General features: G+C 41.2%; 1 protein-coding gene across 1 annotated transcript; it reads left to right on the top strand.

Moving 5' to 3' along the window:
• The first annotated feature begins 2,299 nt into the window (after positions 1–2,299).
• Positions 2,300–13,016, top strand: tmtc4 (transmembrane O-mannosyltransferase targeting cadherins 4). Its single transcript, XM_062431400.1, has 19 exons — positions 2,300–2,545; positions 2,649–2,740; positions 2,867–3,070; positions 3,223–3,338; positions 3,892–4,108; positions 6,305–6,392; positions 6,570–6,670; positions 6,966–7,058; positions 7,677–7,838; positions 8,104–8,306; positions 8,634–8,808; positions 9,194–9,325; positions 9,467–9,546; positions 9,658–9,765; positions 9,895–10,036; positions 10,197–10,311; positions 12,179–12,291; positions 12,481–12,550; positions 12,749–13,016. Exons 3-19 carry the CDS (start codon positions 2,909–2,911, stop codon positions 12,895–12,897), a joined length of 2,226 nt encoding a protein of 741 aa, XP_062287384.1. The 5' UTR covers positions 2,300–2,545; positions 2,649–2,740; positions 2,867–2,908; the 3' UTR covers positions 12,898–13,016.
• Positions 13,017–27,669: the final 14,653 nt, after the last annotated feature.

Genomic DNA, 27,669 nt, shown 5'->3' on the forward strand with positions numbered 1-27,669 from the left:
ACATGAATTCCAACTGACTGACATGGGTGAAGAACCTGGAGATGAAATCCATACTTCATGCATTTTGCATGTGGTGGTAATTAAGCAATATTGGGAGTCCTAAATGTTCAAAGTATCCATGTTCTAGCTGAGGAAGGAAAAAATGTAATATCAAGGCAAGTAGCAAAAATTGAGTAAATTAAGAATGATGCGAACACATTTCTTTTTGCAGCCAGCTTTACTCTTCCATCCAAATCACGATGTGTCCTTCAAACCATAAAGCTCAACCACCACCAAGCTAGTAGTACCCATAAAAATTGTATTTGACTGTGAGGATACGAAAGATGATGTTTTGAAGCACGGCCCTAATTATGTGTGCTTTCTTGCTGAATAAGTGTCTGCTTCTCTAACCAACCTTGAGACCCATTTTAAAGGTCTGAGAATGTGCCCTTGACAATCTTTCCCCCTCTCGTCGCCCTGGGCCCCATGGCTCTGGCCATTAGGGAGATTCCTTGTCTTCCCTAAGCAATGACAGGTGAAATGGAGCACAAAATCCCAAAGCCGGCCATGGGCCTCTCCACAACCTCGGTACCTCTAATTCTTACAGACAGTGGTCTTTCTGTTAATGTTTCTTTCTACAAACATATCTTATGACAGACAACAGATTACCAGTGTTGGAGATGACAGCCGTACAGTCTACGGCAGAGGAATACAGTATATTCATCATGATGTTTTTCCCTGCACCCACAGACACAAACACACCATCCTACTACACAGAAACCATTTGTGTTCAAGCCAGTGGAAGTTGAAGTTGGCGATGGTGAATACAAACTGAAGTTTTACATCTTCTGACATAGAAGGATAACCTTGCTCATCAGTTACCTTATTTAATTGAGAATAATTAAATAGAAAATTAGCATGAAATTATTTATCTTCTCTGCCCACCTTTTATAATTCATGTTATCATATTATATTCTGATACATGGTTCCTTGCTAATTCAAAACGCCAACTCCAATAAGCTAAAGAAATTACATTGTCAATTAACAAAAGGATGAACATACTCACAGCTGCTGTGTGTTTCAAATAAGACAGGTGTCCCACATGCTTTAATTGAGACAAGCATATTGCCTACAGTACCTATGATATCATGACTAATCATACCTTAGGCTTCTTTTTATTTAAAAAAACATCTTGATGTCTTATTTAATTAAGTGGAAAGATTAAAGATTGAAATAACTCCAGATGCCAAACACTAGTAGAAGTGATGCTGAACATATATTAACAGATACAATCTAAATCAACATGTGACTAATTCAATACAGCATACACTAATGTTGCATATAGAAATGAATGCTCCAAACAGCTGATCAAGCTTCCATATGAAAACAAAGACAGGCCTATACTATAACCCAAACCTCAGGATTAATGTCAGCATATAAAACTCGTTTTTAAATGCCTCCTTTGTGCCCCTATTTCCTCTCAATTTTAAACTTACATTTTAACACTTATTATGGTTGTTATGTATTGGATGCACTACTTTTTTTTATTACCTCACCTTTTTATGTGCATACTGTGACTAGATTTTATTTAATGCAATACTGATATACTGAAATCACTGAATAAACCATGTATGTGTGCATATACTGTGTAGACAAGCCTGATTATTTTGCACTGGTTTCTCATCTGATGCATTAGCTGTTCGGTAAAATGAACAACAGGATGGACAATCAATGACAGGATTAGAACCCTAGCAAGAGGTCAAGCCAGCAAGAAGTAGATAAAAAAGAGTGACTGAAAGGGGCTTGAGAAAGAAATCGACTTTAAAGCAAACTGTTGCACTGCTAAATGACACTATTCATCCTTTACAAAAAACATGAAAGTAGAAGAAAGGCAAAACTATTTCACCAGATGCATAAGATACAATGGAAGGTAGCCTATACTGTAAGTATGGAGAACGTATCAATACAAAGCATCATCAGGGAAAACATATGGTTCTCTAACATTATCCAGAGGTAGAGCACCATACAGCAGGAGCAGACTTTCCAAGCTCTGCATTTATGATTGAAAGCTGCAGCTAAACCCAGTCTGCATAATGAGCTCCAGATTTCCTGTTGAAGAAAAGAGCTTTTCACTTCAGCCAAATAACTGTCAGTCAGAACTTTTTTACTAACTGTAAGAGTAATAAACTTCTAGAGGTTAAACTGCATCATGTGTGTTTCTGTGTCTAACAGTATCCACACATTTTGGACTGCACCACACAGCTTCTGCACCACTTACACACTATTCACGTATTGGCTGAAAATGAACACGTCACAGTGACGCTAGACGGGAAGTGTCTGAGCCTGAGCGTGGATATTTGTTTACAGCCGTCTGCACCTCGCTGGGCATGTCTCCTACAGCGGAATACTCTTGACATTTGTCTCAGAAATATGTAAAATAGATACCCAGTAATGCCGATATAGCTGCTACCCTGCATCGGTTACGTTTATGCTTTTAAATAATGTGGATGGCATCCGCTAACAAGACATGCTAAAGTTACGCTTTATTAGCCTGCTAAATCCCAAGGTAACGTTACACCTTTACGTTGGAGCGTCATGTAACTGTCTGACAGACTCATTACACGTCTCCGTTATATAAGTATAAAGTGAATCAGCATGTGTGTGTGCAGGTACGACTTGTTGGCTCTTTCTGTTAGTTAACATTTACGTTTGCTAGCTAACCTGGCAGCTAGCTGGCACAGAGACTGTGACCCCTCACAAGGTGTGTATGAAAAGATAACGGTATGAATCCTCTTAGTGTTCAAAGACTGTTATCAGCCAGCTATCAGTATTTATATAACATTTATTGCAAGTGGCACAGCCTCAAATCACTTTTCCTCCCCTGCAGGGACTAGATGATGATACAAAAAGACCAAAGTCCCGATGCATTATGGCATTGTCTGAAGTTTATTGGGATCACCACATACCACTGCCAAAGCTTCCTCCTGTCCAGGCCAAAGTCACTGTTGCCCTGGTGGCACTCCTGTGCTTCATAAACAGTTATGATGGGGAGTTTGTGTTTGATGACTCTGAAGCAATTGTCAACAACAAGGTAACTTTTTTTTCTCCCAGCAGTATCAATCCCACATGCACACAGCCGTATGGGACATATCTGTGTCATGGCGTGGCCTCTGCAGAGTGAGGAGTGGTGTTCTGCACAGATCAGTGTTGATGGCATTAGTCTCATTCTGCTTTCTGTTGCAGGACTTGAGACCAGAAACACCTCTGAACAACATCTGGAGCAATGACTTCTGGGGAAGCAACCTGAGTAGCAATTCTAGTCACAAGTCCTACCGACCTCTCACAGTATTTACATTTAGGTTAGTACTCCTGTGTACTGTGTGAACTCACCCTCTGCTGTTACACCATGAATACAAAGAAAATGCTTCTTACTGATTGGCTTGCAGTTGTCTGTTAAAATCATTTAACACAGCACCACAACAACGTTTTCAGTTACCTCACACTGGTAAAAAAAGGCCTAACCATGGGGTAAATTTACACCTGACATAGATGGCATTTCAAACACACACACACACCACATTTCTTTTTACCAGTGGTAGGTGCAATAACACACTTCCAGGTGTCCTAAAATGACAGACCTAGTCGCAGAATTGTTGCTCAACTCTGCATCTTATCCTTTTCTGCCTCCTTCTCGTCATGTATTACAATATTTAGTTGTGTGTTATTGCAAATGTGACAGGAACATCCCAAAGTGCTCATCAATTCACATTTGAATGCTTTAAAATAGCTTATACTGCCCCTGTCACACACACACACACACACACACACACACACACACACACACACACACACACACACGTCTGCACCTACTTTACATTAAACAGCAGTTCTTTCCCTCTCTTGCTGCTGCAGGTTGAACTACCTACTGGCGGGAGGCCTGCACCCTGTTGGTTTCCATGTGTTGAACATCATCCTCCATGCTGTCATATCTGCCCTTATGATTGACGTGTTTGCTATACTGATTGGCGGACTGGCTTATGATGAGATGAGTAAGATACTGAACTACGCTCCCAAGACCTCTCTGCTTGCTGCCCTCTTCTTTGCTGCACACCCTGTCCACACAGAAAGTGTAAGTCCACATCATTTTTTCATTTTTCACCTCTAACAAGTGTATCAAAATTCCTCCATGCTTGGCTCTCACTGTAGCATTAAATAAAACAAGCAGTGCTGAGTTAGTTAGGAATAATATGGTATGGTGGGAGATAGAACTTTAATAGTTTCCGATGGGCTTAGAAACTCTGTTGAGGCTCTTTCTTGTCTTGCAGCATAGTATGACAGAAGCTCACATTTTATGAGTAAATCACTGTGGCTCCATAGATTTTTTCCTACCTTGTAGTCACACATCTCTTAGTCTCAGAGCTGCATTTCCAACACTCTCTGCTTCCATCATTTGACATACAGTAAGTAGCAAACCTGAGGTGTTACATACAAAATTGGGACTCAAAAGTTTGGGGCCTCTGCTGGTTCACACAGTGACGGCTTAATTCCACCGGGTGTGTATGTGTTGTGTTATGGCTGCAACACAACCACTCAATGTTTGTGATCCCACCAGATGCACTCCAGCACGCTTCAGAAACGTCACAGTAGCGGCTCTCGGCTCAGCTCCGTTAAACATATGCACCTCGTCTATTTTTGACAGAAGCCGCTAAGGTGCACAGAGCTGATTGAGCTGGGCAGGAAGTCAGACACAGAACCAGTATAGAGCATCCAGTCAATTCTCAAAATAAAACACCCTGATAGTATATCACTACATCAACATTACATTATAACCGGGGGCACCAGGCCAGAAGACAACTAGTTAGAGGATATTTGTCACCATGGATGACAGTATGTTCATCTTGGAAGTGGAAACACAAGATTTTATGACACCACTACTGCCATGACTACCTGACTTCCTCTCCAGGTAAAGGGGTGGATCTCTTCTGTCTGGTGCTGTCGGTTCAGGTTCTGAAACACTCCCCGTCATACTCCCGGTGGGGTATGACGTCGTGCAGAGGACGGAATAAAACCTCCTCACAGCCATGCCCAGTGGAATCAAGGCGTGAATCAGACAACACAGCAGAAACAGATTTCTTCATTGGAAAAGTGCTTAGAAACTATGTAAACTGTCTCAGAATAAATGTGCACTCAGTCCCTGCACTTGTGAATCTCTGCTTGGTTTAAAATATTCTATGTTTATTTTTGGAGAGCTCAAACATGATTTCCATGTGATAGTTCTGCCAAGAGAACTAAAAATTATTAAAAATGTAAGTGAGTGAATTGAACTTGTGAATAATGGCTCAATACATTTGCAGAAGATCACAGTTAGCAGCAATGAATCTGAAAAAGGAAGAAAAACTTAAATAGAAACACTTCTTTTTACATCCAGCTCTTTTGACTTTGATATTTTAACAGTTTAACAGCTGCAATCTTTAAAGGCATATGAAAAGGGGGATAAAACTGTCATTTACATATTTATATCAGCTATTTTTCATACCATAGCCTCATGCATCATTTGTGCCCAATTATTCTAACTACCCTTTTTGCTTTGAACTTGGGCGGCATCAGTTGATGTTGTGGGCTTGTGCATCCTATTGAGACATCATACTTTATGTGATTTTGTGCTAGAAATAAACTTTTCCTAACAAAACAAATCCCCTACCGTCGTGCATCATGGCATCTTGTCTCTCTAGTCCAGAGGTTTTAATTCTAAACATGCAGTGGTTCCATGCCAAGAACAAAAGCCCTGTCTCAGCTGGGAACGCAGGACTAAGGTGTGTGTGGTAGCACGGCCTGACTATTAGCTGTGTTGGGATGCTTATTGACCTGCCAGCATATGTGTTTTTTTTTGCTGTAAAGCCTGGTTGGAAGGCAGCAATTCCCCCTCTCCATTCTCTTTAATCATGCAGGGCAAGAACTAGGTAAGACCTGGGGGGTGGGAGGCAGGCAGACTGTTGGCTTAGGCCTGCTGTATGTATCAAAGCAGGCAACCCCAGGATGCCAACCATACTGTACCCACACACTATATAGAATACACACCAACAGGCCACTCTGATAATGAGAGATTCTTCCTACCTCTGTTAATAAGCCTCGGGTTGCAACCCAATACACCATACAAAACCAAATGCAGTATGGGCAAGGTGATAAAAGATCCAATCATTTATGAAAGGATGCATGTAATAAGGCTGTTTCTTAATGTATATTTGGTCATTTAACTTGATTTTCTGCCTAACCTATCGTATCTTCTTCTCTTTCTTTTTTTCCCCTCCCTTTTCATCTCAATAAGGTGGCTGGTATAGTGGGTCGAGCAGACCTTTTGTGCGCCCTGTTCTTCCAGCTCTCTTTTCTCACCTACTGCAAAGCTTTCAACAGAGGTAGGTATCTAACAAAGGATTGCTCTTTATATGCACTGTAAAACCATATTGTACAAAGTGCTGCCCGTATGAGCCGATGAATATCATGGAGCAAACATTGTGGAGATGCTTGTCTTTCTTTAATGTGCCTTACATTTCCTGTCCATAACTGGCTTGGTCTTGGCTTTGTGTTCTCAGGGAGTGACAGAGATGACAGGTTTTCTGTCCAGTGGGTTGTGGTCAGCCTCTTGCTGTGTGCTGCAGCGATGCTTTGTAAAGAACAAGGCATCACAGTCTTGGTACAAAGTCTTTTTTTTCTCTCTTTTTTTTGTAAAGACCATTTTGTAGTTAGTTACAGATTTCATCACATCCGGTTGTAACAATGTTGAAAGAGAGACATCATCTTTAGATACCAATAGATTCCCCTCTTTATAACACTTTATGAAGACATGGTAATTGATTTGATCTCTTACTTGAAAACCTATGTCTGATGTTTTCTCACATGTATGATTGGAGCTAAAGATCCATTTTATTGCTGACCTATATAAATTTTAAATGCCATTTCTCTTTCGTTCTGTATGTATTTTCCTCCAGGGTGTGAATGCAGCCTTTGATGTCCTCCTGATCTGTAATGTTAATGTGTATGAACTCAGCCAGAGGCTACTCCTTAGGAAGAATCCACTCAATGTGAGTTACAGTTTATTTATCCCTACCCCCCTCTTCTCTGTCATAAATTATGTACTCCCTTGTATGATTAATGTCACATCATATACATTCAGGGTTCACAAGGATGCTGGAAATCTTTGAAAAACGCTTGAATTTTAATGTGGGATTTTCAAGGTCTTAAAAGTGTTAGGATTTAGAATAAAGCTCTTGAACTTGTGCTTGAACTTTCACTTGAACTTTGATGGTAAATCGCTGGGTCAGTGACACATTTTAAAAGTTGAAATTTGCTTTTAATTTGCCTCCCTGTAAAATGCTCTCACTAAACATAATTTTGGCTGTTCATTTGATTTAGCAGCATCTGATTTAATGCGATGAAGAAGTGAAATAATCATTTTGAGTGTTTGTATACAGTGTATACACACACACACACACATATATATATATATGTACATAATGTCATTTTTCTTTTTTGTACTTATCACAGCTGGAAAAACTTGAAAATACACCTTGAAAAGTGCTTAAATTTGATTCAAGGAAAGGTGTAGGAACCGTGTACATTGTCTTTCTTAAAGCAAACAGCTCTTGCTCTTGAAACAGGGCTTGAAACAGGCACAGATTACTTTTTTTTTTCTCTGACAGGTAAGTGAGATGTTGCGATCGGGACTGCTTACACGATTGGCTCTCATGGGTCTTGGAGGACTCTCAATGCTCTATGCACGCTGGAGGATCATGGGAACAGGACCGCCAGCATTCACTGAAGTAGACAACCCTGCCTCTTTTGCAGAAAATGTATTTCTCAGGGTGAGTAAGATTCATTCAAGATACATCATTTGATCACACTTGAAATGATTTTTATTTTCTTGAAACATTAGAAATATATGTTAAGATCTATGCAATAATGAATTGACTTAGATGAAACGTATTTAATTTGTTCATAAATCCACCTAAGTATCTAATATTATGTTTGACCTAAGTCCTTTAATTCTGAATTTGACATGCTTTTCTTCCCTCATCTCTCCCCGCTGTCTTCTATTCTGCACCCTTCCTGTTCCCCTTTGATTGGCAGATACTGAACTATAATTATTACTACTCTCTGAATGCCTGGCTGCTGCTGTGTCCCTGGTGGCTGTGTTTTGATTGGTCCATGGGCTGTGTGCCTCTCATTAAGTCAGCCACTGATTGGAGGATGGTGTGGCTGCTGCTGCTCTGGTGTGTCCTGATAGGCTTGATAAGCCAAGCCTTATGCTCACAGGACAGCCAGAGAAGGAGGTAAGCGAGCGGAGCCATCTCGCACTCGCAGTAGATGAGATGAAGTACATGTTGGCCTCTCAAGACTTACACTTGATTATAAAAATGGTATCATATCCACTGCAGTGTGACCAGAGCACCACGTCTCGATTGCTGTTAGAGAATTTTTAAAATTCGCTTTGGCTCCGAGACGGTTAGTGTGCGGTTCTGCAGTTATGGCATGCTTTTGGAGTGGTTTATTGAGACTACCTTTTTTTGCTAAAATTTATTTTCCATATAGCGTCACACAGCCATTTATATAGTCATGCACAGTATTTGATTATAGTCCTTTTTCCTTCTCCCTGCCAGGACGTTGACCTTAGGTCTGGTGCTGCTGGTCGTCCCTTTCCTGCCAGCCTGTAACATATTTTTCAGGGTGGGTTTCGTTATTGCTGAGAGAGTTCTCTACCTGTCCTCGTCTGGCTACTGCCTACTGCTGGCCTACTCGGTGGGACACTGCTGCTGCTGTTGGACCAAATACAGGGTAAGGGCGGGCCGATGCTAAAAAGATCACAACAAAATAAAAGCTACCACATGGTGATAAAGAGCCCTCAGTTTCTAGCGAAGATTCAACCAGATGACCTTTCTGTTCATGCAGCCACCAGGTCACGCTGTCCCAGTTAAAAACCCTTTTATTTGACCACCTGTTTATGTAGCTTTGAAGATTCAGTAACTCAGTGATTCAGTGTAGGGACAGACATGAGAGATGACTAATGACTCACCTATAAAGGGATGATAACTGCAGGTGGTATCCACGTGCTACATGGATACATTTGCAGTCTATTAACTGTGAGTCACAGAATTTATTTTTAAGCTCAAGGGTTATAAGGACTCATGTTTTTTTTTTTTTTCCTTCTTCCATGTTCCAGAAGCTGCTGTGTGCGTCAGTGCTTACACTTTTGTGTGTATATGTAGCTCGCTGTGCTCTCCGCAGTCACCAGTGGCGGTCGGAGCAAAGCCTCTTTACCAGTGCCCTGACTGTCTGTCCATTCAATGCCAAGGTACAGATCCATGTTGTGTATGTTTGTTTGTCTGCCCGACTCTACAGGATATACCAAGACCTTTTCTTAGCATGTGGAGATAAATGTCGCCATACACTTAGAGTCACACTCTGATGACTAATGTGTTGATGACTTCCTCAGGTCCATTATAACGTTGGAAAGAATCTGGCTGATAGAGGGAACACTACTGCTGCCATCACATATTACAGAGAGGCAGTCAGGTACGTCTCCTCACGAGCATTTACAATCTAATCAGCTACTTACTTGTTGGATAATGTGTAAGAGAGGGCTGAGTTGTGTTAACTGCAGTTTGCAACTGCTGTGGCTTTCAGGCTACATCCTACCTATGTCCACGCCATGAACAACCTGGGGAACATCCTGAAGGAGAGGAATGAACTGATTGAGGCAGAGCAGCTCTTATCTAAAGCAGTTTCTATTCAGTACGTGGTTCAGCATAAAAGAATACAGCACTCACTACACACAAATGGCAATTTCATTTCACTGGTTCCAGCACTGAATGACTTGAAAAAGCTCTTATTGATAGTGTTGCATTTTTTAAATCTCTCTAGGCCTGATTTTGCTGCTGCTTGGATGAATCTGGGTATAGTGCAGAACAGCCTGCAGAAATTTGAGGAAGCAGAGCAGAGCTACTGGAACGCCATCCGCTTCCGGAAAAAATACCCAGACTGCTACTATAACCTGGGACGCTTGGTGAGAGTCCATGGTGTAAATACTGTTTGACAATTGGTGTCTTTGAAAAATCATGGGGTGATATTTTAAAAAAGACAATGGAAAACTGCATATTGGTAGAAAGGATCATTTTATAGTGTATTTATAACGCAACATTTTTTGATTTTGCTTTTGTTTTTAGTATGCAGACCAGCACAGATTCGTGGATGCCCTGAACGCCTGGAGGAATGCAACAATGCTAAAACCTGAGCACAGCCTGGCTTGGAACAACATGGTCATTCTACTGGACAACACTGGTATAGAAAAAGAAGAGTGCACACACTTTTTAATACACCAACTACACTAGGCACTAGATAACAACCTGTTTAAAGATCATCTCTACTAGGCCTGTCACATTAGCTACATTATATTGAGCAAGTGAGAGCCCAACAAAAGTAGTTATCGTGGCAGGCCTACCCTCTGCACATATTGCAGAACAGAAGTTACTCAGCTTTGAATGATAATTTCTGTCTGATATTTTCTACTTAAAATTATTTAAAACTGCATTTTCTTCTTGCAAATATTGTTCATTTCATTTAACTGTTGAACAAGTCTTTAAGGTTCCACATCATATAACTGTAAATTGCATACTGGATCACAATTGGCCTCCTGACTAGTTGTGATGTCACAAATCATTCTCGATGCTGGATTTAAAAGGACAGTTCTGATTTTTTTGTAGTGAGGTTGTATGAGGTCAAAAATAGGTTTTGCTGCTGGCCTCGGCCACAGCAGTACATTGCTTAGCTTCCATGCCTATTTGCTTCTCCAAACTGGGGGCAGTAGGTAATACACTGACTATGGATAGGTATCTCATACAACCCCACTTCAAACCATCCCTTTACCTCAGATTTAAGGTGAGCACACAGAAACATTCCCCCTTCAGCAGAGTTACAGTCAAACACATTTTTGAGAGGAGGGGAACTTAAATATTTTTTCTCATGCTGCTAAAGGCTCCTTTACATCTGAATTTTTTTATTGTTGTTCTGGTAATCAGAATAAATAAGAATACAAATAATAGATAATAATAATATTTATCCATTTGTGAATGTATGTGTCTTTCAAAGAGCTCTCTGTTCTGTGTGCAGCTTGTCCCAGCATTAACAGCCAAGAAATACAGCGTTGTTATTTTGGAAAGGCAGGAAATCTAAATGGCCAACAAGATTACACCGGAAGAGCAGGAATCAGCAATGCTTGAAATTTATGTATTAAAGCTTTGTGTTCTGAGTTTTGAAGGCACTCTTCCCTGCCGTGTGGAGAATGCTCTGATTTCCAAACGCTCGAGCCGTTTTGTCAGAAGCCGCTCCCGCGGGGGCGGAGTCTCCCAGGAGGGCACTGGAACTGTCCAATCAGGGCCCAGTATGTTCCTGATCAAACGTGGGCAAGCACAGCCAGAACAGCGCCCCCTCAGAGTCCCCCCACCGCATTTGTTCCCCAAATCTGACAGAAATAATTCTACCCCTCTCCCCAGCTCCCCACCAAACAAAAAAAGGAGAAGAGAAGAACAATGGGTGTCATTTTCAAATAGCAAGGAATTGGGAATATTCTTTTCTCTTTGGTATTCACTCCCCCTTTTGTTTTGATCATTATACAAACAAAAGGCAGAATCAGTGTAGATTCAGGCAGATAGGCACAGACACCATCTCATATGTAGTCACATGTTGGCAAGCTGTGAGTGAAGGACACAGGCCATGACTCAGAACATGACTGTCAGTGTCTGTCTGACTGTCTCTCTCTCCCTCTGTCTCTCTCTTTTTCTCCATCTTTGGCCAGACATCAGACGGGTCTGTGACAGAGATCAATAACCCAGTGGGCCTTGTGTTCAACCTTAATTAGGAGACTAAACCGCTCCTCCATGTGTGGAGAGGAAAAACTCTGCTCTAGACACTGCTGACAAATAAAGCAGACAATCAGATTCTCCGTATACCAGCTGTTATTACAGTTATATCTCATTATTTGTGTTTGTGTTTTGTGTGCTGCACTCCTTTGATCTTTAACACACATTCTTAGTAGCATATGCACTGACTACAGTGTTGTGTAGCTCATACTAAAAATACCATTTGAGCATGCGTCACAAGCTTTATTTGTGTCTAACATTTTTTGGTACTTGTCTGCTCTGTCTTCGAGGTAACTTGGGTCAAGCGGAGCTGATCGGCCGGGAAGCTTTGAAGCTCCTCCCTAATGACCACACTATCATGTTTTCATTGGCTAATGTCCTGGGGAAATTACAGAAATATAAGGTCAGCCAGTGCAGCATAAACATTTCAGCTCAGATTATTACTTTTCATGCATGTTGACGTTTTTAGTCCTAAAAAGTCCTCCATGTCTGTTATAAGTCAGCAGTGGTAAATTTCTTTGACCAGCTAAGATTATTCATTGTGTTTTGTTTACTTGTCTTTTTTTTTTGTTGGTTTTATTTTTTTCCTCAGGAGTCAGAGGGCTTCTTCCTTCACGCTCTTCGGATCAACCCAAATGGTGCTAGTTGCCATGGCAATTTAGGTAAGGCTACTGCAACTTGGGCTGTACCACATATTTTATACTGAGTAGAAGAGAGATTCTAAGCAATAAAAAACTCAAAAAGAGCATAATTGTGCGCGCTATAATATTGTGCAACCTACATGACCTGTATTGAACACACTAAATGAATAGAGCTGAAATTGTTGCTGCTTCTCAGCTTGAGTGTCTGTTTTTTCTCAGCTGTGCTGTATCATCGCTGGGGAAAGCTAGAGCTGGCAAAGAAACACTATGAGCTGTCTCTAAAGTTAGACCCCGAGGCTCCAGGGACCAGAGACAACTACAACATGCTGCGACGCAAACTGGACCAGCTTAAACTGCACACACCCTGAGGGAGCCCACCACGACCCTTGCCTACCATGAACCACATTTCTCCATTGTTCCAATTGATATTATTTTATCACACTAATTGCAGCTTTGTACCATTTGGAAATAAAAAAAATTATTTGTGTATGTGGCTCTAGTTTTGATCTTTGAAAGAAAAAACATCTACTGTGTAAAAAGAAGGAAATCTAAAGGGAAAAGCAATATTAGACAGCTGCACTTTCTCATTTTGTAGCTTTAACTATTACAGAGCTTTTCATGTATGAGACTGCTTGTGCATCATTTGATTTCATGGGTCTGAGTTGTATCAGGGGCAGGTGTGCTGGATGCCTGTTCTGGTTACATGGTCGTCTGCACTGTGCTGTTTTGTTGCCCTGTCTGAAGGCCATGTGGAACTGATACTTGGTGAACCCCATCCTCTTTTCATCTCTGACCCTATGTTGTGTCAGCTGGACAGAACACCAAGCATGTGTGGATCCAGAGAATCTTTTTTAAAATTTATTTGGATTGGCCGTCTCTCAAGAGTCCCAAATGTTCCTATACTCAAAATCTGTGATGCTTTGGATCAAGACCGCTAGTCCGCACACGGTCGTAGCATAGTCTTTGCTCAAGCAAGAAAAACACAGCTTACTGATTGTCCATGAGGGGAATTACCTGGTAAGTGTTAGCCACTGGTGGGCTGATGTGGTTACTGTTTGTTTTTTAATACCCAGGTCTTTGTTCCTGAATGGGATGGCACTCCCCCCTTTGCCTCTCCTGGAGCCTCTGTAGTTAATGGGAGAAAGGTGTTTGTCCTGGCAAGTTTTTCTGAAGTGTCCATGAGGAGACAAGGGGTCAGCTGAGACAGGAAACCCATAGCCGGTGCTGTATGAAAACAGCTCTATAGCACAGAGCCTTCAAAGGGAGATGGGGATGATCTCCCCGGGGACTAAGCATGCACACACACACACAGGCCATCTCCTCTTGAAGAACTGCTGAGGGAAAAGGTGACCCCAGTGTGAAACATCAGTCAACAAATGTGCACGGGAGGTCAAAGTTCAACACACTTCTATTTTTTCACCTGCTTCCTACAGCTTGGAGGAAACTTTTGAAGCTCTGGCAGGCTGGTATGGTTTTGCTTTAGGGGCCGCTAAGTTTGTTTACACATACAGTACAATACACCAGTTGTTGCTTTGATGCTTGGAAGATGTTACTGATATTCTCATCGGGGGGTGCCACAGCACACACGACCAGCGATGTCCTCTGTATATGACCTCCTAAAATATGCAACTAATATCACATGATGAAATTTCCTTGTTACTCAACTCTGTTTTTTATTTTTGCTGCTTTGATGTAAAGAGTCAGTGGTAGATATATCTGAAAACACAACAAATAGCCCATATACACAACACGCTCTAAAGTATTGTTTAGTTGAAGATTAAACCTGTTTCAACAAGACCCATGTAAAGGTCAGTGTGGTGAAAGGGCTTCATGCTATGGAGGGAATGCAAGACAGAATAAGATCAAAAAGATTTGGATAGTGACATTCAAGACTGAAAGCTTTTCCCTTGTATTATTATTTTTCGTCATGCAGTGCAACATGCAGTGCTGCCGATGTACAGTTGGCTACGAAACCATCAGCTATTCGCTTTATGTACTTATGGATCCTTTCTTTAGCTTCTGTGTGATCCTTTCTTCCAGTACCCGCAGCTGACTGTCTAGCTGCACAACTGTGCTGGCACATCAGTGGGGGAGCCCACTTTTATCATAATCATTCTTTGAATACCTTTCATTATCATAAAATATGTTGGTATTAAAGGGATGGATTCACCGGCCCGCCAACATCTTCATTATCCATTCTGACTGACAAAAACCTGCTGTCCTAGGGAGTGACATTAATAAAAGATGGGATACTACAGCTGTAAGAAGTCCTTTCCTTGTTCTCTGGGTTTTCACTGTGTACCTTTTACCTGCTTGGATTGTCCATCACAATCATATAATGAAATCAGCTCCGAGGTGGGGTTCTTTATTGTATTCTATTAATCACACTGATAGGTTTTGATCATTGTAATCAATGGGTTTGGTGATGACTGATTGTTAGCAGCCAAAAACGCTTGCAAACCTGTAATACTAAATTCAACAAGGCATTTTGTTTTTGATTGCCACAAACCTTTTGTTGCAGCGGCATATTCAACAGCAGAACAAGAAGCAGGGGAGCACTAATTTGAACCCACTGTGGGTGTTTTGGAACAGCAGGTGTGCTATTTTGCATCTGATAAGCACCAACAGCCAACTCCCAACAAAATGAAGAAACACAAGGCTTATCAAAACCGCTTTATTGAAATACCCCGGGACATTAAATGAAGCAGCAGTGGGAATACGTGCGGTGGTCACCCTGAAATTGAATGACTGGCATTGCAAGAACATGGCCTTTTGACGCCCATCGGGATGGAAGGCAAATACTGTACTGTGTCTAACATGTTGTAATTTTATTGTTATTGTGGTAGGCCTGTTTGGTGAAAGACTAGAGGCTGGCATGCAGCTTGAAGCATGCACATGCACACACACATACACACACACACACACACACACACACACACACACACACACACACAGTCACATACATATCGTACATCTGTAAGAGTGTCTTTGACAGAGTTCTCATCAATGTGACAGGATGTGATCAAGGGCAGTCCTGTGATGTGTCCGCTGGGCTTCTGTAGGGCCCACACTGTCCCTCCCTCCCACTCCCCCCCAACCACAACAATCCTAATGGGCTCTGATAGGCACCTCCATCTTGCCTGTCTAATTGATGTAAATACTGCGCATTTGAACCCGCAGTCCTTCCCACCATCTCAGCCTGCCCCTCCCTGTGTCTTATAACAGTAGGGGTCAGAGGTTAGGCTGACTGAGTGATCATTAGAATGGCAGTCCTTATTAGAGGAGCAGCTTGTCTGACACACCATCCGCATCCCAGAGAGGGACCCACCGTGTCCGCTTCATCTAGATCATATTACATGACACGACCTCAGTACAGATACAACCAGTGCACTACAACACGGTAGGCCACTAGGGCACGGTGGCATTTTCGGAGGGGTCCCCTCGCCTGTCACAGCGCTTCCCTGACACCACTCTGTCCGTCTGGCTTGGATGCACTCTGTCATTTTAAGGAGGGCTACTGTCAGTGGTTATTGGGACCGTCGTGTCTACATGCCTTGGCATTTTCAGTGGTGTTCTCTGTAACGGAGCATCCAGCCACCCTCTTGAGAGTCCGTGATGTCACGGCCAATGATTAATAGTCAGAGATGGGCTATAAAACGTCCAGTGTGGCCAGATGCTAGCCAGGGCTTTGCTGAACTGATATAATGGACATAGTCTGCCAATTTGGCTCCCTTACAAAGCCTGGAAGTTCCCCAAGATTGATTCTGTTTCCATGTAGCGGTACCCTGGGGGCTGAATGTTGAGGATGCACTCTTGTGAAAAATGTTGTGGTGTATTAGCTTGAGCTGAGAAAAGCACAATGAATGATCATGTATATAACAAAACGGCAAATTTACTCACTGACATTTGCATGCAACAGTGAAAATTTAAGGCAATTTATGATCATTTTATCATTTCTTAAGTCAAGGAAAGGCTCTTTGGCTTTCCTTGACTTAGGGGGGGCTGGGATAATTTGCAGCAGGAGTCCTCTGAGGCTGTTTTGCAAAACAAAATGAAGCAGCTAGACCCTTATTGAAAAATATAGTGCATTGAGACGGAAATTTATTAACTGGCACCAGTTAATGTGTGCATTATTCATTTCTGGCGAGCATGAAAAATGATCTAAAGAGGTTTGAAATTGCAGACGCGCAGGCTGACTGCACAGAGGCTGGGCTTGCTGGTTCGTTTCATCCTCTTGCAGGGGTGTTTGGGCAGAGAGGTGGAGGGTTGGAGGGACACAGGGATGGAGGATGGAGGGGAGGAGTGTGAGCCCCTTTCTGGACAGTAGGGCTTTCCAGTAACAGCTGTGCTTCTCTCACGAGGGGGCGGCAGCAGCACTGGGAGAGAGGCTGCTTGGGACAGATGGACCAGCCCAGCACCACCTCCCCTCTCACCTCCCACCACCGCTTCTCTTATTAAAAATACATCTCTACCACTATTAGTGTGTGTAGCTAAGTGTATGTACATGTACACTCCTTGTTGGTAAATGAGTGTAAAAGAGACAGAGAAGGCCTGTCATCTGTTTTACTAACTGTATTTAAAGTTGTAGGTGTATGTGGGTACAGTACCAAAGAATGTGACCCTGCAGTGAGTTTAGGGCATTCTTGCCATTTTCTTTCTAGGCTTATTTTCACTTCTGTTGTCTTCTTGCTTTTGAACCCATCTCATCCTGCCGTTCACTCTGACTTTCTTCTTCTCCTTCTTCTCTCCACCAACGCTACAGTAGGAGGTGGTGGGCAGGAGTCGGTGCCAGTGGCATATGGCTTTCCACTGTGCTAAACATTCATACAAAAGACAGGCCCATCAGTCATGGCTGTGGCCGGATGAGGGGAGAGAGCAGGCCTCTGATGAATGGTGTTTAGGACTTACCTGCTGTTAAAACATTACCTCCCAAACACCAGCTCCCTGAAGCACACACAACATTAAGAACTGTATAATATCATGAAATACGACCCTTGTGTGCACACATCATGTACGCCAGGTTATAGCAAATAATAAATATGCTTTTTAAACCCCTTGCACAGAACCCCAGGTCAGGCCTTCATAGACCAATTAATGCAGAGCATCTGCTGTATAGGGGGAGCATGCTAAAGAACTTCCGAGCCATTTCCTGCTTGCTCCAATAGCTCTCATTGCTAGAGTAAGCATGGAATGGGTCTCCTCGATTAGACCAAATTAATCCATTCTTCAGGGATTCTTTTTCTGGTTCTATGGTGAAACCGGCACGCCTTTGTTCTTCCTTGAGCCCCGGTGTTTTTTCTGCCAAATTTAACAGAAGGCTCGGAGGGTAACAGGGGTCCAACCCAATATCACCTTCTGGAGCAGAGCAACTAGCAGAGAAAGACAATCAGCCTGAACCCTGCTGTCTCCAGCACAAAGTGAAAAGACTCTAATTGGGCTTTTTTACGCTGCATTTTCCTGCAGGATTGCTGGATCATGAAAAAGCAATTAAACCTCAGAGCTGCAATTCATTCATTCTCATTTTTATCCTTTCATTGGAGAGAGACAAATTTGAAATCACTTATGTGAGTCAAGATTTATGCTTTTTGTGATTTTTTTTCTTCTAAATGTGAGAGGGACCAGCTGTCGGATTAAAGAATCACTCATTACGACAAATGGAAATATAGCTGGATTACAAGGAAATGAAGGTTTTTCAGTAAATTATAGAGGTACCTGTGTAAATTCAAAGAGGATCTTTGAACTGCACCCATTTCTTACAAAATGCATTACCTCTAATTTCTGATAGGACTGTAGTTCTCAGTGTTACATCTAGAGGCAGTGCTGACTACAAAACCGTGACCTCAGGACTGCAGTGACAAAAAGCCTCAACATGCAGGCTTGGGAAAGTATTGCTTTTATTCTGTCTGTAAAGGGGAAAATGTTCAGGTCAGAGGTCAAAGATAAAACATCAAAGCATGTCATATGGATTTTATGAAAGTACAACTTCTCTCTAAAAGCATTTAGTTTTAGTTTCTGATAGTCATGTTGTGTGAGTGAATGAGACATTTCTGCAGCTGAACGTCAGCTATAGTACAAGACATGCAGTAAATGTGTAAAAATAGTGTATGTCATTTGTGCATCATGATCACAGATTTTCCAGGTTGAAAAAGCACAAATTGAAAACTAAAATCAATTAGAATTTAGATAACAGGCTGCATTGCTTATATTGACAAATGCATTACTTATTTGAAGACAAATTGACTTGGAGTAGCATATAATATAATATACATTTTTCCCTTCAAAAGAACATAATCATCCCACAGAAAATATTTCCTAAAAACTTTATTAGTAAATATTTTGTAGCAGCTATCATGTTTCATAATCCAGGGAAGTCTTAATTAAAGTTACACTGTGTGTGTTTTAATTGCCAAAACAAGTACAAATTCGGAGTTCATTCTGCTCGCCAGCAGAAGAATGAAACCTCATTTATTAGGGGCAAGTTGTCTTTTTTGGAATCTGTTGGAAATTAAAACTAAAACAGACAGCATCAAGTAAAGTAAATGACTCCATCTCAAATATTCATTAAAAAATATTTAGTCAGTATTCATTTCAATCTTTATAGAACATTTCAAAAAGATTTTTAAAAAAACAAACAAACAGGGCTTGCAGTTTAAAATCTAAAAGTAGAAAAGAAAAAAACAGAAAATAAATAAATAAATGAATTATGAAAAAGAGGTAAAATATGATTAATGTGATGTGCCAATATAAAGTTATTAAATTAAATCATACATATGCCATATGCATACTAATAAATACACCTTAATAACGTACCTAATTTTCCTATGAACATAGATTCTTTTTTTTCTTTGCCTTTGCAGATATTTTTCTTCCTGATCATTTAAAAATCTTCAGTAACAACTCATAATTAGAGACACGCAAGATAAATACCCACCATTTGCCCCCTTTTCAATCCAAACATTGTTAACCAAGCGCTTAACTATCTCATAACTCCAAATGTTCCAGTCCGCAGACTCCATACATTGTAAATTAGGTCTGTTAATGTACTCTACTCCGCTCCCAGACACAGAGAGGGACACTGGCGGGTGTAACCAACCAAACACACACACACACACACACACACACACACACACACACACACACACACACACACACACACACACACACACACACACACACACACACACACACACACACACACACACACACACACACACACAGACACACACACACACACATTCACTCACACAGAGACTATGCTGTAGGGTTGGCTTTGCATGCACTTTTGTTTTCCCACCATGCACAAAGTGATCAACTATCACACCCCAGACGGTGAGATGTCAACATGAAATACCTTCATTTGCATCAGCTTTAAAAACTGCCTGACTTCTTGTTATGCCAGCGACCCACCAGTGTCTCCATAAAATTCACTTTAGCCATGGGGGTCCTGAGACCTTGCTAAATACTGCCCCAATACTGCTGTCAACAGTCCGTCAATCACATGACAAATCCTTGTGATTAAACAGAGCTTCACTGGCTGCTTCACAATGGACGTGAATCAACCGAATTAAGTCTGGATGTGTCAGCACAGCAGAATAATGTCATTCTGCTGTCTGTTCCATTATTTTAAAGACATTTCCAAAAAGTGGGCACAATTAATATTATGGAATGTATCATAACAAACTTTAAAAGTGTAGTAATTTACATATTTGTTAACATTTTTGTGTCTACTTTTCTCATCATTTTGTGACAGAAATACAGAATTGAATATTTAAATTGTTGCAAATGTACCATTTTATGGCACAAGGTTGTTTTGTGAATATAATCAAGCAAATAAATAGATACAATAAATTAATGTGTTGTTGATTTTGTGGTGTTTGGACCAAATCCAAATTGTGCAATAACTTTTAATAAATCAGTAGATAGATTTCTTCTTGACAACAGGTTTATTTGAACATTCTTCAAGAAGTACAAGTTTTACAGTCGATTTAATAATTTGCAAGCAAAGAGTGGCACTAAATCATTATTTAAAGAATCATTGAGATACATCATACAAATCAAGTTGCCTTGCTAAGAGCATCTAAGCAGCCTGGAAAAGCCTCAGACAGACAGCTTGAATAAAAGGCGGCTCAAAAGACAGGCTGTGGTAAGATAAGAGGCAACATCTAATCTGACTCGGATAGCTGATACAGCCCTGCCACATCTAAATCCTGGAGGTTTGGTCTGAAGAGGAAGGATTTAACTTAAACCCTTTTCAACGTGCTAAATGTGTTTTTGTAATTAAACCCATACAATTAACACTGACAAGCACAGGTCAAAGAGAGCACAGCTCCCCTGTTCAAACGAAACCTCCGCAAGTGAAAAGGGACAGAGAAAGAGGACAAGAGAAAGAGAGATGAAGAGGGAAAGACAGAGGGAGAGAGCACATGCTGCCCTGCCGCACCACACAAAGTTACAAAAGCTGCTCCAGTGAGAAAGAGAGAGAGAGCGAGAGAGAGAGAGAGACAGAGAGAGAAAGAAAGCAGTGAATGAATGAAGGGTGAAGTGGGGAGAAGAGTGAGAGAGGTACCTCCATTGAAGCCGTATGGATTTCAGCATTCGGGCTATATAGTGGTCTGCAGGTTAACCTCCAGACCACAGTGTTTATTCTGGGACTGTGTTCCAGATCTGAGGGGATATCTAGTTCCCTGACATCAAAGACATGGAGCTGTTGGAGCAAAGCTTTTAGCTGCTCCTTAAAACCCGACATTAAGTGAATTGGAGCAGCTGTGGCAATGTGTGACAATATTTTTACTATAAATACAGCTCCACATGGCCAGGGGGGTAATGGATTACCAAGTGCAAGATAACTGCAGTTTTACCACAAAAACAAATTGTAATGGGACAACACCAAAAAAAAAATCCTGATACATTATATGAGAAATTAAAAAATGAATGCACAGTGACATACAGGTGGAAAACAATGCAGGAATGATTGTAACTTTTAAAAATGAAGAATAAAGGCTGAAAAGATGATTAAAAAATGTGAAAGTTATTAATGTAAATTATTATAATGGTGTATTACAAATGACCAACCTTTTCAGTAGGCAAAGTAATACTAAAGTACCTCAAATACTGTGTTTCTGACTTGAGCGATTAATCCACTGGATTAAATTACTTTTTACAGGTAAATAAAAGTATGGTAAAAGTATATTTTCAAGTCCTATACAGTGAACATTACACTGAGGTTTAATTCAGAAAGATTTTTTTTCCTTTTACACATAGCTTTAGTTAATGATAATTCTGCTTGTCAATTACACGTCTATATCTCTATATGCACCTCTAGTATTTAATGAGATTCTGTGAAGTTTATAAATGACTCATTTTGTATATGTCCATTCAAATTTAAAATTAAATCAAGTTAGTTGTTTTGAAAATACATTTTTGATAAGAAACTAAATACATTTTCAACCTGCCAACCTGTCATTTATATGTTTATTTCTTTGTCATACTAAATATTCTGTTGAGGTTGTCTGGCAGATTTGAAGACCAGCAATTTAATTAATATAATTTTGAATTGCATCAATAAGATGTAAAGTGTATTTTATGTAGGCCTTTATTGACTTTAAAAGAGTGTTTTATGCTTTTTGCAATTTCTTCTTTTAGCATTTTCCCTGTGCAACATAAAATAACTGATTCAGGTAATTTTAAGCAAAGCTGTCTACAGCTATTAAAGAGCATGCAGTTAAAACTCTGCCCAGCCAGCCATGAAATCATAATGGATCTCATTCAGAGGCCACTATGATGGTCCACTCATTATTGTGGAGCCATTGAAAACATTTGTACTTCTGTAGCTTCCAGCACCACATTAAAGGACTTAATAGAGTGAAGTGAGGCCTGCCAACTGAAAAATGAAAGAATATCTTCTGTCAACATTTCCATTGACTTTATTATCTTAATACAATTATAGTTCACTACTGCTCTTTGTTTAATCCCTAAATGTTTTAACCAATCTATCACTTTCCAAATTAATATATTATGCAGTGTCAGTCACAATACAGGACTTCATCTTTCTTTTTCATCCATGTAATCACAATTACACAGCTAAAATACGATCTGTTAAAGTAGAAAATATGGCATCAATATATAATGTAATAAACCTAAGTAAACTTTTAAAATTGCAAACATTTCAAATTACACATTTTAACTGAAAGAGTTTTTAAAGTTTTTTCTTTCTTTTTTTATCGCTGAGGAAAATGGATTGTTCCCTGTTTGTATAAGGGTCATGAGGGAGCCTGTGCACTACTCCTCCCTGCACAAACAGCTAGAAGAGCTGCTCCGCTGCCATGATCTTAGTGGGTTCTTAGCGTGTGACCCATGTCACGGGCCTCACGGCCTGATGGACACAGCTGTCTTGCCGCAGGCAAAAAGGAGCAAGGAGGGATAGTGGGAAAAGATACAGACAGGAAAAAGGAGAAAGAGAAAGAGCGAGAGAACGGGCAGGCAAAACATTGTCTGTGTGTTTGGCTGTGTTGTTGATTGTCCTCTGGCACTTTCTGGGGCATGTGCCCACTCAGCGTGGCATCCCGCTTATTCAGCACCCCACGCCGACCCACCAAAAACTACACACCACGGACAGCACAGCAACAAGCAAAGTAAAGTCACACAAACATTTTTAACACAAAAGGAAGCAGCACCTCTCATGTTGCTGACCATCGCGCCACATAGAGCAGACAGACTCACATGGGTAAGACGCACAAACATAGGTGCAGAACCTGGACACCACACAGTAACATGATCAAACACAGCTGGGGAAGTTTCTGGACGCCATAAAGGGAGGCAAATATCTCATGGGACATCTTGTACAAAACAATGGAATCATCACAGACTCTACAGCACTTTCCTGAGATTTCCTGAATTTGACATTGAATGGTGCAGTCATCAATACATACTTTACACACTTACTCAGCAGATTTTAACTGGACTGGACACATTTTACTTGACAGTACTAAAACATGTTTTGTTCTGGAAAGGAGAAAAATGACAGGTCTCTGTGTATTTATTATGCTTGAATTTAGAGTTGAGCAATATGACAAAAATCACTATCAAAATACTAATTTGAATATTTGTCTGATATGGATATATATCATGATATGGCACATACATGCAAAATCACATAACATTTATCAAATTGATATTCTATGGATTAAACCATTTTTTAAGGTTTTATTTTGTGATAAAGTCTTCATACTGTGGCTCCACTGAAAGACTTTAAATCATAATATTGAATTATTGCCCAGATCTGGTTGTCAGTCTGTAGAGTCTAATATAATGTCCTAGCTAGACTAAATGGCTGGCTCCTTGGTGAGGCCCTGTTTGTGGTGGACAGGGCCTCACTGAGTCAGCCAGGGCTGGGCAGGGATGGAGAGGCACAGAGCGCATGTTAGGAACAGAGGAAAGAGCCACTCTGACTGGAGGAGAGCCACATGTGCCGGGCCGCCGAGAGAGACTCCGACACTGTTCACGCTGTCAACATGCTGACATATACATACGCAAACATTTGTGTGGAGGTACAGACACACACACACAGACACACACCAGTGCACAGACACACTGCAGGGCCAAGCCAATTAACACCCTGCCACAGCACAGATCATATTCCGAGCAGTAGTGGAACAGGAGGGCATATGTGGATAATCATACATGCAAATTAGATGAACAAGAAAGGCATCTAAATTCTGGCAACAACTCAGGACAACACCTCAAAGTAAAGCCCTGAGTCAACTATCAAAAATATATATTTCTGCATTAGAGATTTGCATAATTTCATAACCTCACTGATAACATTTACTCATGATTTGTTTGTACAGAGCACATTTAGAAAACAACTCGACAGAAAAAAGTAGACAAAGATTATTGAAGACACTTGGTTAAAGTTGAGCGTCACTCACCTACGCAAGCAGTGTCCTGTAAATAGCTTGTCAACAAATTTGCCTGTGAAATAAAGACATTTAACGGTGGCAGTGATGTGTAGATGTTTCATTTTTTGTGTTATAGTGCTGCCAATGAAGACACAAATTTCACCTTAATTTAAGTTACAAATATAATAGATGGGGCACTTAGGGTCTCTGGGCAAAATAGTACCTTTCCCTGAAGTTTGGCTGCCATACCAGAAGATGGCAACATACCTCTGGCTCAGACACTAGCCTGCCTCCCTGCTCTTTTACTTATTTATGCATTCACATGTTCACCTAGTGCTTCATTTACTTATTTATTTATTTATTCATTCATTTACTTGTGCTGCAATACAAACATCATAAGTCTTGGAGAGAGGAGCAGGTAAATATAGTGAATAATTCACTAGGTTCCTGACTTGGCTACTGGTGGTTAGGCAAGATAAAAGAAAGACACACACATCCCTGAGGCTGAGTGTGTGTTGTACATGCACGTGTGTATGCACATGTGTGTGTCTCTGTGTATATTCATACCCTGTAGGTTAAAGGAGATGGGTTGCCGATGCACAGACAGTATAGTACCTGCAGCACACATCTTTTAACATTCTTGGCGATGAAGCACAGTTTACCATTCTTCACTGATTTTCTTCACTCTTCCTCCCCTCCTCCTCTTCTTCCTTCTCACTGTATGACGTTAGTTACATAAGCAAACGGACAGAAACCGCTACAGGGTTCCAACGTTAACACCCAAAAGCAAAGATATCAGCGTAAGTCCTGACTAATGCAGAGCGGGTGCCTTTCCAACAGGAACGTGTGAGGAGACACAACAGAGCGAATGGGGAATGAGGCTCTTGGTTACAGTAGTAGGTCCCACTTTATAACAAGGGTTGATCTACTTTACCCACTGGTCACAGCAAAGACTGTCACTTCAATCAAACTAGGCTAAGATGAGTCTATTTGCCATGGTAAACAATTTAATATTTGATGTACAGTACAGTGAGCTACAGTCCCCTCATTTACTTCCCTCTCCGCTGTTAGTTTTCCTCTGTGTGTGTGTGTGTGTGTGTGTGTGTGTGTGTGTGTGTGTGTGTGTGTGTGTGTGTGTGTGTGTGTGTGTGTGTGTGTCTGTGTGTGTGTGTGCTGGCGTAGTCTTGAGAGGCTACATGAGGCAATGAGAGCATTTGAGTCCATGCATAATCCCAGAGGGCTGACGATGAAAACACGCTGGCTGCTAAGTAAATACTTACAGGTAGTCACAGTATATTTTATGGTGTGTTTTTTCTCTATGGTGAAATAAAAACAAATTCATGTATTTTCCTAATCAGTACTATATAGCCTTACAAATACTTCTGCAGTTTAGTTTTTATTTACCTAGGTGTTAAAATATTCACCACTGAGACTTTTGCTATCAGCACCTGTCTTTGAGAAATTGTTTATTACAGAAATACTGGAATCTGTTCACAGCATCAAACACATGAGCAGGTACAGATTTCATATTGAATCCTATTTATTTTTAATGCTTCTCATTTTGTATTGATACCAAGATGAGAGGAGTTCTGTAAGTGCTACAATCATCAATAAGGATTCATCTGAAATAAATTCCACATCAACTTCAAACTGTACAGTAGTATTAAATCTCTGTGTTGGGGGGGGGGGGGGGGGGGGGGGGGCTGTGTGTGGGTCCATGCCAGTATGGCCCATGGGGGCAATGTGGCATGACCAGGAGGAAGGAGCCAGTTGGACGGCTGAAGTGTAAGAGCTGGGAGCAGAACAATTACAGCAGTCACTTACCATCAGAGTGTCTGGTTGAGGCAATGGCACAGCAGGATGCCGCAGGGCAAGAATGAAGCTTTCATCCAGCTGGTATCACAAGATCAAGCTGGTCAGGCCAGAAATGACAAAACAATATGCTGAGCCCAGTAAAAGGTTTTAAATATGATTTTTCTCCTTTTTTTAAATAAATAAATAAATAAAAACTGAAACATAGAAATTAGAGATCCAATTGACTCACCTGTGGCAGCCAGTTAGTCTGCGTACCAGTTATGTGAATTAAGGATCTAGTGTCAAAAACTATCATGGCTAAAAAATAAAATCCTGGCTCTTTTTCGTTTAACTCTTCTCTTTTCAACATGATTTGATATGCTCAACCTCAACATGTGTCATTTGGCATCTGTCACAGTTTTGGAGAGGTCCAGTAGCAGACTTGACAAATATATTTTGTCAGCTTTCAAAATTTCAAAAGATTTAACATCATACAGCTATTAAAATATTCCAGGTCCAGATGGGGAGTGTGACTGGATTGAAAAACTAAAAGAAAAAAAAATGTGACTGACTGCATGTGCAAAAATAACCACTCACAGACAAGGACATTGAATCACATGCATTTATACTGATAGTAATATAGCTGCATGCAAACGCTCGCGCGCAAGCACACACACACACACACACACACACACACACACAACACACACACACACACACACACACACACACACACACACACACACACAAAGAGAGCTGAAGCAGTTGACCGCATCTGCCCCTCGTCCTCAGGTTCAGTGATGGCCACTCCTGCAGCCTCACCTCCCCCTGTCACGTCTGATTCTCCTGGTAGGATCCATCATCTGGTTGGCAGTCTGGGTGCCAGTCAGCTGCTTCCCTGGGGACTCCTAGGCGATGGGAGCTGGGAGGCACTGGGCTGAAGCCTCCCCAGCCTCAGCAGCAGCTGCGTGGGAGACGGAGAGAGGTGCGGCACAGATGTGGGAGTCTGGAGCCAACAGAAGGTATGGCTGATTTCAGCGTCGGCCATGTTTGTTATTCCACCTTTTCCTGGGAGGAAGAAGCAGGCCCTTGATCTGGCTCACAGCTAAACACTTAGCTTTTGTTCCTGGGATGAATAACTGCAAGGAGAACGAGGCGCGAGGGAAAACTAGAGGGAAAAGGAAAAAAGACTTGGGGCCAGAGGAGAAATCCGGTGACCAAGTGCAGAGTGAGGATGGTCATTCTATACCCTACTAAAGCTGCACCCCATTACAGGACAAGAGCCTCTGAGCCACGACACACCTTTCCTTTTGCTGAAATTCCTTAAAGCCAATGACAATCTCACACTCTACAACACAATGCCTGCACACCATATCAAAACAGAGCAATTATGCTCACCTTGCCTCTAAAGTAAACAACACATCTTAATTTGTGGATATAAATTTGTTT

This window comes from Scomber scombrus, chromosome 13 (assembly GCF_963691925.1).
Source record: "Scomber scombrus chromosome 13, fScoSco1.1, whole genome shotgun sequence".
Classification (NCBI taxonomy): Eukaryota; Metazoa; Chordata; class Actinopteri; order Scombriformes; family Scombridae; genus Scomber; species Scomber scombrus.